Consider the following 16711-nt stretch of genomic DNA (forward strand, 5'->3'; position numbering starts at 1 on the left):
ATGTATAGAAAACGTACCCTCAATAGCCTGAGGAGACTGCCCATTATGTGGCATGAAGTTATATACCCTGCCATGGTGCAACTGTTGTAGAGGTTGTCCCTAAGGAAGTGGTGGTGCTGGAAGTGCCAGAAAGTTCTGAACTTACCCACGTGGTATCTGTGGGGCCGGTAAAGGTAATGGCTGATTAGGTCTCAGCTGCCCGTACTGTCCATTTTTAGCTTTGGGACACATCTTGGCTGGATGCCCAATCTCTCTACAGTGATAACAACATCCCTGAAAAGGACCTGTCTGCCTCCTCTGTTGATTTCCCGAAAACTATTCCTGTCCAGTCTGAGGTATTACAACTTGCCTACCCTGATTATAAACCCCATCTCTCTGCACAGCTGTGTTTCTTTTGTTTTTCTTCCAAGGTTGATGTCCTTGAACTCTGCCCTGGTCATTAAACTTGGTACCACTACTGTTTCCCCTCTCCACTGTCTGGTGAGTGAAATCTCGGTTAGCCCGCTTATCTGCCTTGGATTTCCGGTAATCACTCCTTATCTGGCAGTGCTGTAAAGCGGCATTAACCACCTGTATGTAAGTAGTATATGCAGGACTACCTACGATCACCATTTTAATTGGCCATATTAACCCCTTAACAAAACGGTCTCTCTTATTTTCTTCAGTATTCACCTCCTCTGGTGCGAACAAAGATAAATTAATGAACCTCTGTTCATATTCGGCCACGGTCATATCCCCCTGCTATAGATCCAGAAATTCGGTCTTCATTACTGATCTTACTGACAAGGGAAAATACTTGCTATCAAAGCGAGTTTGAAATTCAGCATATGTCAATCTGGTCCTCTTTTCAATGGTAGTGATAGACTTCTACCACTTCAACGCATTCCCTATCAATATAAAAGCAGCTAGCATCTATTTCTGCACTTCGGTACAAACTACCATCCGAAGATGATGTTCGCTCTCCTGTTTCCACTGATATGCTAACATGACATCTATAGACCCTACAAATGACGGTGGATTCCCTCTGATGAACAAGTGACAAGTTTTGTCCCATGACATTGGCTGTGCTACTGGTTCAGGAACAGGTGCAATCTGAGGAGGTTGTTGGTTTCGTAGAGCAGATGCTACTCCTGCTGCTACAGCTCGTGCAATGATATCAGCAACTTGAGGAGAAAATTCCTGATTCTCATCTTGATTTGGGGAAATACTACGATTTCTGTTCGCACTCCTTGTCCCACGTCTAACCATTCTTCTGTTGAATTAGAAAATCTAACGTCAGTACATTATAATGGACCGACTAAAGAGTACAAAGAATCCTAAGACTTAGGCTCTAATTATCAGAATACACAACGCGGAAGTATAGTAACCACAGATACCTAAGACACTCGAACCTGGAATGCTCTGATACCAACTGTGATACCCCCACATTTTCCACGCATAAGTTGATCAGGCTTATACACGAAAAATGAGGGATATCAAAAATAATTGGTAATATACAAGCGTGGAATACAAAATGATAATAATAGAAGAACTTAGACAGGAAAGGAAAACTAAATGATAAAACATCTATCTATCCTTTATTAAATACAATACTCCTTTATACAACTTGGAAATCCTATGTCAAGGATCCCTAAATATAAACCTGAAAGTTCAACGTCGGAAGTACATAAAACTGAAATCAACATAATACATAAAACTTCTACCCTGAACAAGACCGTTAGAGTAGATGAGTTCGGATGGTGGTCCCACACTGCTAAGCCTCAACCTTGAAACGGGTACTGACCGTGTCCTGAAATAACAACAATGGTGGGTCAACCCCATGAGCAAGTCCTCTCTACTATGACCCAAATCAGATAATCAAATAAATTAATCATTAATCTTTGGAAGTATACTATATCTGTATACACCCTAATGAGACTACACAATGTATAATATGACCTCAACCAGAATAGACAGTGATCACTTAGACTCACACGAGGTGGTTAAGTGTCTCCTTTCCCTACCTGAGAAATTAGCTATTAATACAGGGTGCACGGTACTGAATACACAGACTATAAGTCCTACACAGTGATAACATATCTCAAGGTACTAATGAATATACTGAGCATATCACTTAGGCAACACATGCCAATAATATTAAACCACATACCCCGACAGTCACACAGCTGTCTATGGCAACGAATGCATAAGGTATAAATGAGTCTAAACATATTAGTCAGCTCACGTGATTCTATATGGCAACACATCCATATAATATAAATGCGACATAATTTATTAAACAGTCCACTTACTACCTGAAATGCACACAACATAATAATAATGATCTATATGTCATTAACAACATAATAATCCTGTAATGTATAATAGACAATTTATAGGAATCACATCATGTAATCATTTCATTTAACATTAAATAATAACACAATTTATATTCAAATATGTCATTACATTAATTACATCTGTTTCATAGCGATCCATACTGTAAATGATACAATTAATGTTTAGAAATATTAATCGGACCTAATAATAATTAACGGGTAATAAAATAATAATTTAACTGTCTCGTTAATCCCGAAAATATCAACCCGAGGCCCAAAAATGCAAGTTGAAGGTTCTGGAAATTACAAATCAGTCCCTAGGGGTATTATGTACTTTTCTAGCTGCTGCAGAGACCCCACATGCTCCCTCACGCGCCTCCCAGAGCTTCCCACACGCGCCGCCATCTTCCTCACACGCGCACGTGCTTACACGCGTCATGCGCGCGCACGCGCTGCCACGCGCACACTAATAAATCCTGATGACATGGCGCGTTCTAGTTGGTTGGTTGTAACAGACTCCTATGGACGCGCTACACTGAATCAATCTACCTTATCTTCACCTAATCCAAAGGTTCTTGATCTGGGTGTACTGCAGTAACATGGACTGCGATGCACCGGATCAATCAGATTCAACTAATGGCCAGGATGCGGGTTTACAGTGCGCTGCATCACACCGGATTACTTCGGTCACCTTCCTCACTGCCGGTGGCCGGAAATCTTGCCGGAAATTTCAGAAAATTCTCGGAAAATTCCAGAAAATTCTAAAAAAATTCCTAAAGCCTTAAATAATTATTTTTAGCTATATTTTAATTACATTGACAAATAAATAAATATCTAACAGCCTAATAATTAAAATTTCAATAATTTAATAAACTAACAATTAATTTATTAAAATTCCTAGCATAGTTTCGATACTCCAAAATAACCTAAATAAATTAAATAATTAATTTATGGATTCAAATGGGAAAAGTAGATAATAACTTGCCTTATGAATCTGAAACAAATCCGCCGGTTGCGCGTAGTCGGGTAAAATCACCTACACCGGTCCAAGCTTCTTTCTCTCTCTTTTCCTTTCACTTTTCTAAAATTACTCACTGTTATTTTTTCGTTTCCTATCCTACTTACGTGAATCCCCTTCAATTGATAAGCTAACTAACATATATATATATATATATATAAATATATATATACTAACTTATATAATATAAATATTACAAATATCTAATTTATCATAACTATCAAAACCTTCCCACCTATATTACTTTAAGCCATGCAATCTAAGTCAAAAAATTAGCATAAAATTCCACCATAGTAAATGAGATTCTATCCTAATCTCAAAGTTACATCATGACATAGTTTTAATAATAATAATATTATTATTATTACATAATAATACACTACTTTACAAACGTACTACTTTAATTAACTAATATTACTTAATATAAAACATAACCAATTAACATTACAATACAAAGAACATATAATTAATATTACATGTACAAATAAATAAGATTAAGTTAATAATTTAGCATACACAATTAATAGGTGAATAATTCTACACATTAACTAATTAACCCAATACAGAATTAATTTAAATAAACTCTTTAAAAATACGGGGTATTACATTTATAAAGAGATACGGAATTTTGACTGAGGAGGGGAGGAAATGCAGAAAAAATGAGACTCTTGTCCTCCTACTAACTTTGATTAAGGTGAGTCCCTCTCTGACCCTTAAAATGTCCTAAAAGCCCTTCATGCAATAAGTAACTCCATACATGCCCCATTAGTCTAATTAAACACATCCATATATAATTATATATCAAATCTAAATAACGAATGTCATAAACCCGAAAAATAGCCCCTAGCACGGGATATCCTGGCTTAGGGTCCACACGGGACCTCCCGGATCAAAATTCTGAAAAATGCCTAAACGACTCGAAGTGCATTTCTAAGAGTCCTAAACTTAAAGAAATGCTATAATCAACTCCCTAGACTCACACGACACGCAAAATGAGACAAAAAATAAATAAATACAAAAAATTCCAAAAAATTCGGAACGTCATGTCACGATATCACCTCTAAAATTTTACCAATGTGATGCAATAGACATGCACTCCAACGTGTCATGAAGACATTTTCACAAAAGTAAGCAATAATTTTTTTTATATCCATCTTTTTTAAGTTGCTCCGAGTCTAAAAAAAAATATTGGTTTTTTTTTTTAAAAAAAAAAAAAAAATTCCATTTCATGAAAAGGTATGAAATGTTTTAATCTTCGGGACATATATTCTTCCAAATTACACATATATATATTTTTGTTAAAAACAAAATACACTGGCTTCCTTCTCACAAAAATACCAAAAAAGCTAGTCCTACACAAAAATAATAATAATACAAAATAAGTGAACCAATAACAACCTGATAATTTTGAATTGTTTAGATTTTGTAACAGGATGAAGCTAATAATGGTTGTAGTGTCTGCTCATTGTTTAATAAAACTTGGAAAAAAAAAAAAAGAAAAAAAAGGAGGCTTCTGAAACTAGTACAGTACTAAAAAGACATTTTTTTCTATTGTTTATAGGCATGTCAACAGGGATATAAAATTAGCTTAAAAAGGAAAAGGGGAATCACATTATTTTTTTTTTTTTTTTCTCCTGGCAATAGAATGCCCTACGGCATCTACAAGCACTGAACAACAAAACAACCAACAAAAAGAACAAACAACCAAAGGAACAAAAGAACCACAGCCCTGCAAAAAGTACACAAGCAACAGATCAATTAGGCGTGTCATCCCTAGGTTGAACATCACCAATCAAAAGAGCCAGCTGCGTAGCAAAAGATTGCGACGGAGATGATTCCGAGTTAACTGAATTGCCAGTCTGAGCACTAAGAGGAATGTTACCCGCAGCATTAAAAGAAAACTGATCCGTGACCAAAAAGGCCGTAAAAGGAGCCATTGAGACCTTAGGTTTCTTCCTATCAATCAAAGGTGATCCCTGACCCGACATAAGATTAAGAGGTCGACACTTACGACTATTTCGCGCAGGAAAGGAGCCTTATCTTTGAGATGATGCCGACGAATCAGAAGAACGACCTTTATGAGGTACCGCCAGACCTTTACCTTTCCTACCACCTTTAGAAAGTTGGTTTCATCGAGACAAAGGCAACACCAGCCCTTGGCCCTGAGAAACGGAGGGCACACACTGAACTGGCTCCTCAATATGGGCCGAAGCAACAAAACTCTGAAAGGGGGAACCATGAACTTCATGATTGGCCGAACCATAGACGCTCGCCCCTACCGGAACACCGTCACCAGAAGGACCAGCACTTGCAACCTCATTAACACCTAAATGAGACCCTACAAGTGAAGGCTTAGAACATGCACCATGAGCAACACCAACCGATCCCAAAACCGCCACCCCAACGGTTGACAACTCCCCTTCCACAACAGGAACAGTAGCAGAAGGAGCTGGACTTTGAGGCTCAGTCAAAGTGAGGTCGCCTACAACCCCGTCGGAATCATCACCTCCACATAGAGCCAATTCTTTCCAGAACTCACAGCTAAAGAGTTATTTCGATCACCACCAGGATTCCAAATATCCTTCCCCAAGTAACCCTCCACTCCTAACCAAGGACCATACTCCAACAACTCTATAAAGGGCCGAGAAACACCAATCGAACAAGCCTTCCAGTTATACCCAATAATACCACAAGCAAAACACAAGGACGGGAGCTTTTCATAGCGCACTTGAATCTAAAACTCCGTATCCAAAGGACCTAACAACCACACATTCCAACGAAGCAGTTGAGATATATCCAACTCCACTTTGAGACGGATCACCCTACTATCAACCAGTAATGTCTCCTTGTTCTCCATCACACCTTTGTCACGCTATTCCACCTTCAAACAGCGTCCCAAAAAGTCAACAATGTGCCGCCCAACCTTTTCAGAGAGATAATTAGCTGGAACATCACAAAGTTGTAGCTAAAATGGGGAAATCCGAAACACCGACTCAGAAAAGAGAAGACCATCCTTCTACTCTTTGAGAACCAACAGATGCCCATTAAACAACCTTGGACAGCTAGAAAAGATCCGGAGATGAACCGAACTATCCGGAATAACCAGTTGAAACAAGTTCCCGGCAATCTTATAGACAATGAGACGTAAGGACATAACTTCAGACTGTTTTTCCTTTGGCCACAGCTTGTGAAACATTCGGCTAAACGTATACTTAGCACGAGCTAAAGTAATAGACTTTGAAGCCCAAACTTTGCCAAACAGACTATTACGGCACATATTCACCCTTTGAGCTGCATCCTTAGCTGATAAATGAACAGGCTGCTTCTCCGCCGACGGAAGTATTAACCCATTCAATTGAACAATCAACGAAGATGCCATCAACCCAAGACAAACAGAAGAAAAAACAAGACAACACAAGGAGACCTGAAGCTGCCACCGACTTTGGAAAGTAAAAAACAGGAAACCCAAAAAGAAACACAGCAGGCTAGAGAAGATAACCCTAAAGAGGAACATACGAGAAATGTATAGAAACTAGTCAACCTGTGGACTCCAAGGAAAAGAACCCAACCATAAATAAGAAGAAGTACTATAGGAAAAACAACTGCAAATAAACGTGGGTGAAAATAACTCACAAAAGTGAAAAAAAAAAAAAGCTGACAGAGATCCACATGAATTATTAGACGAAGAAACAGATTGATATATGATGACTGCAAGGGCAAGAATTCACCCACGTGGCAACAAAACTAGCCAAGCACACATAAACAAAAAGAAAGCATTAAACGCACCTTTAGAGTCTGACCAAAGCCCACGTGAGCAAGCCCCATAAAAAATTGACCAAACTGGGCCCACCAGAAATTAGCCCAACCACACAATACATGCCAAATCCAAAGCCACACCAACCAAGAACACCCCTACCATCGGAGACGACGACGAGCTCCAACCAACCGCCAACAAACAATAAAGGCAAAACCAAGCACCAAACAGCATCGCCGAGAAACCAGCCAAACAAAAACAAATACCAGAGGCAAAATCATCACAAGGATAATATACCACCAAGACCACAAAAAGAAGACCTCATGACCAAAGCGAATGCGGAAGCGCGAAAAGCCTTGAAGAAACATCACACCCAAACCACAACACTAACAAAGAATAGCAAAATCAGGAACCAGAAAGATAGAAAAACATACTCTAATCAGACAGAGAACTCAGCCAAACTGAGAACTCTCATGAGAGAGATAAAAGAACTCTCGGAATCACACTATTTATGTTTGTGTTGATCTCGTGGTCCCACTAATAAGATGATTTTCTATTTCTTTTTAAAATATAAATAAATTCATGACAATTGTTTTGGAAAAGAAATACATTTTATATCTACTAATATCATAATATAAAGATATTATTTAAACTTTTTTTTTAATCTATTTATATGTCTAAACAATTTTTTAAAAAAACTTTAAGAATTTGTAAAATAAGGATTCGAATTTTTTGAAATTCCAGTTAACTCTTTTCTATTAATTTATTATTATTATTATTTGGTACCAACATTGTTATAAAAAAAAATAAAAAAAATCCTAATATCAGTGTGCACTGGTTTCGGAGTTTGGAAAAATTTTGTTTTCTTTAATTTGCATTTTATTTTTATTTTTTATTTTTATCTTTAATTTTCTTTTATACTTTTATTTTTATTTTATATTTTTATCTTTACTTGTCCATTGACGGTGTCTTCCAATAGTGTCATTTTCGGTCATTTTATAAAATTATTTACTTTAATATATTTTATAAAATGGTTCAGTAATGATAATTTAGTCAACTTAGAGTTTAAATTTGTCAGAATGACCTATTTGCACCAGATTGAAACTTTAGAGATGCTTTTTGCATAGGAGTGTCTTTAGACATTCTCCAATAATGTCTTTTTAGGTCATTTTACAAAATTATTTATATTTATATATTTTATAAAATGGTTCAATAAGGGAAATTTAGTCAATTTAGGATTTAAATTTGTTTGAGGGACCTATTTACATAAAATTGAAACTTTAGGAGTGTTTTTTGAGAGGTGTGATATGCACTGTAAGCATACTTTAGGGGTGTTTCCTGCGCTTTAAATTTTAAAAAATTTCTCAATTATAATAAATGCATGAACTCAAGTAAAAGCGTCTGTATGATTGATTCTTTTTTTTTTTTTTTTTTTTTTCTTTCCTACAAATTATACTCATCTCTCTTAAATTTCTATCAGACGACTCAGTAGAGTGATATATTTTTACCTTTTTGCCCTCAAATATTATTATATTACTTTTAATTGAAAGTGAAATTAAAGTCACAATACAAGGAGAAATCTTGTAATTTAGTTTTTTTAACATAAACAGATTTTCTCCTTTGACCTTATTGACCATAAACATAGGAAATACTATATTACAAAGCTATCTCAAGAGTCTCGAGAGTTATTTCGCAATGCTATACTTCTAATTTATCATTTTAGCAGATAATTTTTCAAAAATAAAAAACTAACCACATAACCAAATTGGATAAATGAAAAAAAAAATAAGAAAAAAAAAATGACCAAACATATTAGTTAATCATTTGACACTTAACAAGAATATATTTATTGATTATTTTTCTTTATGTCTTGTTTAATTGATAGCCCTGCAACAGTAGCATTAATTTTGATTTTAACAACAATATAAGTTAAAATAATAATAAGTAATGAAAAATAAAAATTAGTAATAAGTTGGGTTAAAAGAAAACTAATTTCAGAAATAGTAATTATCTGAAAAAAACAAAAACCGTTGACAATGATTTTTAACCCGCCGCCAGGTAAGAGATCTACATCGCGTAAGGTTAGCACAAATAACTGCACAATCGCCAATTAGAAAACCCCACGTGGCCTTGTGTGTTCTGATTCGTTCCTGCACTCTTACGATTCCCCAACAAAAGCATTTCCAGCCCCCTGTTTCTCTCTCTTCTTTCTCTCTCTTGATTCTTCTTCAGCTTCAATTCATTCCTGCACTCTTACAATTCTCTCTTGATTCTTCTTCAGCTTCAATTGATCCACCTGAGAGATATAGATAACACTTTACACAGCACATAGGGGATAGATAGGAGTATCCAAAAATGGGAAACGCCCTCAGGTTTTTGTGTGCCCAATGTACGGAACCATCTGCAGACTCTGGATCTCTCGGGCCCCATGGCGTGTCGGCCACCACCGTCGGTGTTTCGGCCCTTGCCCAAGATATCTTTCACTTTGATATCACCTCCCAGGTGGGTGGGTGTGTGTGTGTGTGTGTGTGTTTCATCAGCGTTACAGCTTCAATTCAAGCCTTGTTTAACGATTTTAATTTTTAATGCTTAACAGTTTGTTATCCCCAATTTGGGTCATAAGTTTAGGAGCTAATTTTGGAATTTTGGTATCATTGATTTCATACCCATCTGCTAAAAAAATCCCAATTTTTCCATTTCAAGGTGCCAGAAGGACTAAGCAAACATGTTGTCTCATCCAAGAAAGCTCAGGCTAACTGGTAATTTTCTTCTTCTTTCTTTTTTTCTTTTTTTTTCCTCTAGTATTCTTGAAACAATATTATGATTGTGAAGTGAATATGTGTTCTTGGATTAAATTATTGAAAAATGAAGGAAACTATAAACTAAATTTGTTTAGTAATTGGGGCATTGGTGCAATGGAAATGTTTGATCCATTGTGAACGGGAGGTCAGGGGGTCGAATCCGAAAACAGCCTCTCCATACGGAGGTACTCATATAGTGGGAGTCTTGTGCACTGCTGTAGCCCTTTAGTAATTGGGGCATTTTTATTAACTATAATTGAATTATGTCTCTTGCTTGATTCCCCTTTCTTTTTCCTACTTTGAATTGTCTGAATTTCAACCATAAATGAAGGTATAAGAAACTTTTAGATGCATGGAGAGAAGCAAAACCTCCACCAAGAACACCTGAAGAAGCTTCAAGGCTAGTCATTAAGACCCTAAAAAGACATCTTAAGGCAGATGTGGAGGTATGAGTTATAAACCTTGTCACAACGAGTTGGTTGAATATAGAAGTACTACAAACACCAAAAGGGTAAGAAATCTAAGTACTGCATTTCAACTGTGGTTGCTTGTATTCCATAGGGTCTCTTGGCTTTTTATGGTCTTCCTCTCCCTCAAACTCTGGTTGAACTTTCTTCTGAGGTGCCCACTTCACTCCCCGAAGGACTCAAATTCGAATTGCAGACACTTCCAGTGAGAACAACCTTCTTTATCAACTCATCATCCCCAAATTCTCACGCGCACACATACATATTATGTTTGTATTTTGGTAAGATGAAGTATTTCACTGTAATCAGGTGGATGCAAAAGCTGTAGCTGATGGGGATACTGTAACTGTGTATGTTAGTACCACAGATCCGAGGGAGTCGTCATATGTTCCTAACGATGTACAAGTCGCGGCTGTTCAAAGATCAAAAGCGCGTGCTGAGAGGAATTATACAAAGGCAGATGCATTGCATGAGAAAATTGTTGATGCTGGATATCGGTTGGTCATCAGAATGCTCTTATTACATGAATTCTCATTAGCATTTCCTTTTTTCTTACCGTTCTTTCTTCATAGGGTACTCAAAATTCAAAACGAGGAGGTCTTAGCTCGAAAGTATAGGATTCGATTAAGGTATAGTCTAGCATTTTCTTACAGTGATACTACTTTCAACTTGTTTCTTGGTACAATGTGGGGGGTTGATGGCTTTCTGAACAAAACAGGGGAATAGATGCACCAGAGAGTAAAATGCCATATGGGAAAGAGGCAAAGGAGGAGCTAACTAATCTTGTTCAGGGAAAGTGTTTGAGAATCCTTGTTTTTGCAGAGGATCGCTATGGTCGCTGCGTGGGGGACATATATTGCAATGGCATATTTGTACAGGTACTGATTATGATGTTCTTCTACGCTTTCAATATGCCCTAATCAGAATGAGTCTTCGCAACCCAATGAGTATTCATTCTAATGTCACACACAGGAACTGATGCTGAAGAAAGGTTTTGCATGGCACTACACAGCCTATGACCGACGATCAGAACTGGAAAAGGTAATGCCTATATATGTTCATTCTTGTGCCTAGATTAAGACCATCTTTTTCTAAACGGCAATCTGAATCATGTCAGTGGGAGAAAGAGGCTCGAGCAAAGAGGGTTGGCTTGTGGGCAGCATCAAACCCTGAGAAACCATGGGACTGGAGAAAGGACCGGCGTGAAGGAAGATGATCTTGTTCTAATGGAAGAAATCACTTTGTCAAGTGATTTGCGTCCAGTTTGCCATGAACCGGTATTGGGAAACATATTCGAAACCAGTGTCATTCATGGTAAAGAAGGCTCACATCAATGATAAATGCAGGCTAGCAAAACAGAAGGATACAAAAACTAAGTAATAAGAGTTCTGTTCGCCTGCTAAGCCGGTCATATTTAAACTTAAATGTATTCAATCATATTCAAGGCTGTAGCAAGCTAGATGATGTATAATTTGAGGGCCGAACTGAAAGATTCATAAGCTAGTAATCATCTTGCACAACTGACAGCAATTCCAAATCTAGAACAACAAATGTAATAACCACCCTTATTTAACCACATACACATACATCTAGATTCTTTAAAGAAAATGAAGTGAAAAACATAGCGTAAACTTACCGTACAACAATATCAAGGCCAAAATGATCCCAACTATTGTAGCAACAAGAAGAATATGTTCTATTTATTCATCACATCTGTAATTGTCTCGCTAAGCATTACATTGCTGATAGGATAAAGAAATCAAGCCCATGTAAACAGAAATGGCAAGATGATTCATACAGAAAGATCAGTATAATTACAGGGGCACTTACTCTTTGGACAAGCACCAATTTTATCACCGTCCAATTTTATCACCAACAGCGAATAACTTAAGGTTACAAATTAAAGAAAAATTAAGGGAGAAACTAACTTGCAGGCGCGAGTGCTACCGAAGCCTGAGTATGGGCACTTGCCCACTCCAACAATACACTGCGGAAAGACGAGACGCTGATTAGTAGAAAATAAAAGGTTTTGTTGTTTACAAGCATTAAAGATTGCCATTTTCTATAACGAAATTGATTACAGATGTTGGGTTGCAATAAGTCAAGAACTGATTGATTGGGTCTACAAAGTTTGTGTGGTATTATGGCCTTCCCAGTGAGAAATTGGATGCCACCAAGAAAGACTAGATGTGCAATAAAGGTGCATTCTGCATTACAGCGAGCTTCTTTTCTTTTAGTTATTTGTTCTTTCTAAATATAGGTACCAATACCACAACAAATCGTGTGCTCATGAAATATTAAGTTTACAGTCTATTGTGAACTAAAAATTATTTGTGAAAGCAAAAGCCACCACATGATCTTCAAATCCACTTGGGAATCTTTACACCCAATTTAAGATAGATAACTTTTTTGTTTTTTTGATAAGTGAATTTAAGATAGATAACTATCCCATCTCATTGAGAAAGTAAGCCCATAAATGTGCAAGACATTAGTAATGCAGAACATGCTGAACACAACAGAAGCAAATTCCGAACTTCTACAGACCTTACCTGGAACAATGTACGAGTAAGGCTTTGTGTAACTTGAAAAGCCGATTTATGTTTTTTGCAAGTTAGAAGAAAGCTGATCAGATGCATTTATACTTTGTTAAGATTTAAGGGCTATTCTGTGATTTCCATATTTATAAGGCATGGGCTGTGGTTATGTGTTCTTTATCAGGTCTAAAATGCTTTTCATTGTGGATCATTTTACTAGATTGTTATGCATTCTTTATTGGGTCTAAAATACTTTTCATACTCAAAGCTTATTTCGTTATTGGCGAAGTTTCCTATTGTCAAATCCTTGTAAAAATAGGAAATTCCCAGTAGCTTATGAATATCTATACAGACTTTCTACTCAGTGAAGAGCTGAGTTTTTGAAAATTCAAGTTTGTGTTGTACCAAAAAATTAATGAACAACCTCCTTATCTTCTTCACTCAGCTTTTTTTCACAGCCTTAGATAGCCTATATTTTGTTACCAGAATTCTACAGTACCAAGCCCTAATCAAATATAACCTTTTTCCCCTCCTTTTGACGACTAATCTGTGTCAAAATTGTAAAATTACTTGCTCTCCAAAGAGTAAACACAAAACACTTCCTTTCTATATATATATTTTTTTACTCTGAATTTCCTGCAACCTACCGGTTTGAAACCAAGCCAATTCTTTTTCTTTTTCTTTTTTTCTTTATTTATACACCCTATAACATTTTTCTACTTATTAGAAGTTTAGAACCAAAATATCTACAAGTGTTTTATTCATCTAATCCTTCAATAAAATCAACTATAGGAAGCACAACTGAGAAGTGTCTCAGATATTCATTGGCATTATCAAGAATATAAAATTGTTAAACGAAGCAAAATACATAGCCGACATGACAAATCAAGAGAAGACTCAAGGAAGCAAAACATTGGTTCTATGTCCAGGTGCCCAGGGTTTTAGTGACTTAGTGCAGTACTTTGCATAAGGGATTGAATGCCATTAAATTTCAAGACACTAGTCATACTGACAACTATAAATAGAAGTAATACTTTTCTTGCAGGATAGCTTTAACATGTACAAACCTAGCACTGAAAATTTAGGTCTTCACCAGTTTCTATAAGTACCAAAGACAGTGCTTTTGAAATAACTGTTCCAAAAATTTGAAAAACCAAAGAAAAGATTTGGTTAATGACATTCACTTGGGCCTAAAAAACTGTAACATCAGTCGAGGCACTTCCCGTCTTGCTTCTCCATCCAATTTTTGGCCTGTAAATGTTCCAATTGAATGGAAAACATATCAAGTTCCTAAACTACAAGGGGTTTATCCTCAGAAGCACCTTACTGATCAAGAAGTTTATAGGGTTTGAAAATCAAGAGAGAACAATTTTGAGTTGAGCATTACAAACCTCACAGTCACGAAAGAGATACTTAAGGGGCTCACACAACTCAATCTTTCTGCCCAAAGCAAATTTGAATGTGGATGATACAGTATTGGATTTTAATTACAAGCGTTCGAGCTCTCTTTGAAGTTTGAAGCACTTTTTTCTGTTCTTTTTTTTTTTTTACTTTTCTTTGTGTGTGTTGGGAATTTAAAATCTTTGAAGCACTTTCTTATCGAAGGAAGATGTGAGTTTGAAGATCAGAAGTCATAGCCAGAAGATAAGTTCTCCAGGTTACCTAATTTTGTTTACATCGTGAAATAAGAAGGCAGAACAAAAATACAAACACGTCCTACAAATTAAGAATTGGTGAGTGCATCCAATATATAATGTATACATCACAATACATACTCACATCCCAAATTAATGCAATACCTTGTCAAATAAAAGAAAATCAGGTAAATAATTGAAAGTATAACAAAACAATAAAAATGGGAGAGGATTCAACTCACTTTGTCATTGTTAATTCTACAAGAACGAACATTTAATCCTACTTGGCATCATTCTTCACATCATCTGAATCGGAATCACTAGCATTGTAACCTAAATGAAAAAAATGCAATTAAAACCAATAACAAGAAGCAAGAAGCAGAGCCACTATATGTATGTGTGTGTACACAAATATGTGTGGAGAGAAAGGGCTAACCTGGATGTTTATCACTAACTTTCCACACAGAAGATCGACTCTTTGAAGCTTTACTAATCCAAGCTCGTCCCTAAATTCAAAAGGCAACTGAAATTGTTATATTCACCACAATATACTTTCACAGCAAAGAAAATAATACAAAGTCATAGCTCAAAGTGGCATACCAGTTTTTAACAGACAATAAAGAAAAAATAAGATAAACCCCAAAATCTTAAAGTTCCCAATGAGCTCAAAAAAAGAAAGAAAAGGAACGAGTCCTGATAGGGAAACAAGTGCCTCTCAATAAAATTGTCCTCTAAGTCTAACCATGATCACACATTAAACCCAAGAAAATAAACAAGAAAAGCAAAGGAAACCCAAGAATGATAAAGTCAAACTGTGTATCTCTAGGTACACCATAGCAGTGGCATATCAGTTCTTAACAGACATTAAATAAACCCCAATATCCAAAAAGTTCCCATTGAGTTCAATAACATCCCAAAAAAAAAAAAAACAACAACAACAAAGTCCAACCTTGATATGAAAATAAGTGACACTCAATAAACATGATCACAGATTAAACCCAAAAAAATAAACAAAGAAACCCCAAGAATGAAAAAAAATCAAACACCTTCTGGGTGTCTCTAGGGATACCATAGCCACTGTAATACATCTGACCCACCAAGACCTGCATGGCGCTGTCACCGGCTTTGGCCTCCTTGAGGGTGTCCTGAAACCACCGCTTGACGCAGTCGGAGACCACCTCCGCCAGCGGCACGCGGGTCTTCTCCGAGGTCTCCTCCATCTTCACCCTGGGCTGCACGAATCGGGTTGTGGACGCGGCGGGTTTGACGGATTTGGGACCCTGGAGCTGCTTGTCCAAGAAGACAATCCTGGGAAAATCTTGGAGAGTGAGTGCAGAGGGAAGTGATTTTCCCATACAACAAACAAATGGAAAGAAAATGTGTACTAGTGATATTGTGGCTGGGGTGATTGCGAGAAAGAAAGAGACGGAAAAGTAAATGGATTTCTTTCTTTTTCCTTCGGAATGGCTTCGTGCGTTTTTTTTTTCTTTTCAGTGGGGGTGGGCCCTCCCCTTATCCGGTTTTCAAACAAAAAAATACAAAGAAGGAGCCAGTTTGGGGCAAAAGTGGGAAACCCTTTAACTTATCCATCAAATGCAACACAACACCAACAAATATCTCCAAAAACACACACATCATCAAAGCCACTGCCAGAATAACAAACAGTATCATTCTTGTGCAGCCACTGCCACTCCTGTTTTTTTCTGTGGTTTGTGTAAATTATACAATTAACCTTTGTTGATGTTTAAGAAGTAATTTTGAGTGTGAAAACTCAGTAGGGAGTAATATTTTTATTATATAAATAATATATTTTATTTTATTTTATTGGAATATATTCTAACATGTATATTGATATATTAAGAGATATATGGTTTATATAAAAGGGGTAATGTGTGATGGACAAGTAAATTCTATATGCTTATGGTAATTAAATATATTCTAACCATATATAGGATTATTTATACATAATTATATTTTATATACATGGTTAGAATATATTCTACAACTACAATATGGTAATAATATATCTTATATATGGTAATAATATATTCCACTTATATTCTACAATATATTCTAACATTACATAAGGAGATGAAAAAATTATGAGAAAAAAAAGAAAATTTAAAACTGTCATTGAACACACGCATCAATTCTCGATGGAGGTTAAAATAATAAACGTTAAACC

At 36.4% G+C, this 16711-nt stretch overlaps 2 protein-coding genes across 3 annotated transcripts; one reads left to right on the plus strand and one right to left on the minus strand.

The window, feature by feature from the left end:
- The first annotated feature begins 9238 nt into the window (after positions 1–9238).
- Positions 9239–11878, plus strand: LOC132312452 (staphylococcal-like nuclease CAN2). The gene is made up of 9 exons (XM_059810825.1): positions 9239–9592; positions 9794–9849; positions 10223–10337; positions 10453–10563; positions 10668–10855; positions 10931–10987; positions 11077–11236; positions 11331–11399; positions 11476–11878. Exons 1-9 carry the CDS (start codon positions 9446–9448, stop codon positions 11572–11574), a joined length of 1002 nt encoding a protein of 333 aa, XP_059666808.1. The 5' UTR covers positions 9239–9445; the 3' UTR covers positions 11575–11878.
- On the minus strand, positions 11621–16029 carry LOC132312453 (uncharacterized). 2 transcript variants are annotated; one of them, XM_059810827.1, is made up of 5 exons: positions 15912–16012; positions 15573–15834; positions 14963–15032; positions 14769–14859; positions 11621–12345 (listed from the first exon to the last, which is right to left on the minus strand). In XM_059810827.1, exons 2-4 carry the CDS (start codon positions 15744–15746, stop codon positions 14807–14809), a joined length of 297 nt encoding a protein of 98 aa, XP_059666810.1. In that variant the 5' UTR covers positions 15747–15834; positions 15912–16012; the 3' UTR covers positions 11621–12345; positions 14769–14806. The 2 variants fall into 2 exon arrangements, with proteins under 2 accessions (XP_059666810.1, XP_059666809.1); XM_059810826.1 differs by having other exon boundaries at positions 15573–16029.
- Between the last annotated feature and the right edge of the window lie 682 nt (positions 16030–16711).

Source organism: Cornus florida, unplaced genomic scaffold (genome assembly GCF_030987335.1).
Source record: "Cornus florida cultivar Cherokee Brave unplaced genomic scaffold, ASM3098733v1 CherokeeBrave_3.0.0_Hap2_Chr06, whole genome shotgun sequence".
Taxonomy (NCBI): domain Eukaryota; kingdom Viridiplantae; phylum Streptophyta; class Magnoliopsida; order Cornales; family Cornaceae; genus Cornus; species Cornus florida.

Coding starts and splice junctions, on each gene's coding strand:
- LOC132312453 (XM_059810826.1), bottom strand. CDS start 15,881: ATGGGAAAATCACTTCCCTCTGCACTCACTCTCCAAGATTTTCCCAGG. Junction 15,033..15,572: donor TCCCTAGAGACACCCAGAAG/GTGTTTGATTTT, acceptor TTTTGAATTTAG/GGACGAGCTTGGATTAGTAA. Junction 14,860..14,962: donor AGTTAGTGATAAACATCCAG/GTTAGCCCTTTC, acceptor TTTTTCATTTAG/GTTACAATGCTAGTGATTCC.
- LOC132312452 (XM_059810825.1), top strand. CDS start 9,446: ATGGGAAACGCCCTCAGGTTTTTGTGTGCCCAATGTACGGAACCATCT. Junction 9,593..9,793: donor ACTTTGATATCACCTCCCAG/GTGGGTGGGTGT, acceptor TTCCATTTCAAG/GTGCCAGAAGGACTAAGCAA. Junction 11,400..11,475: donor GACGATCAGAACTGGAAAAG/GTAATGCCTATA, acceptor GAATCATGTCAG/TGGGAGAAAGAGGCTCGAGC.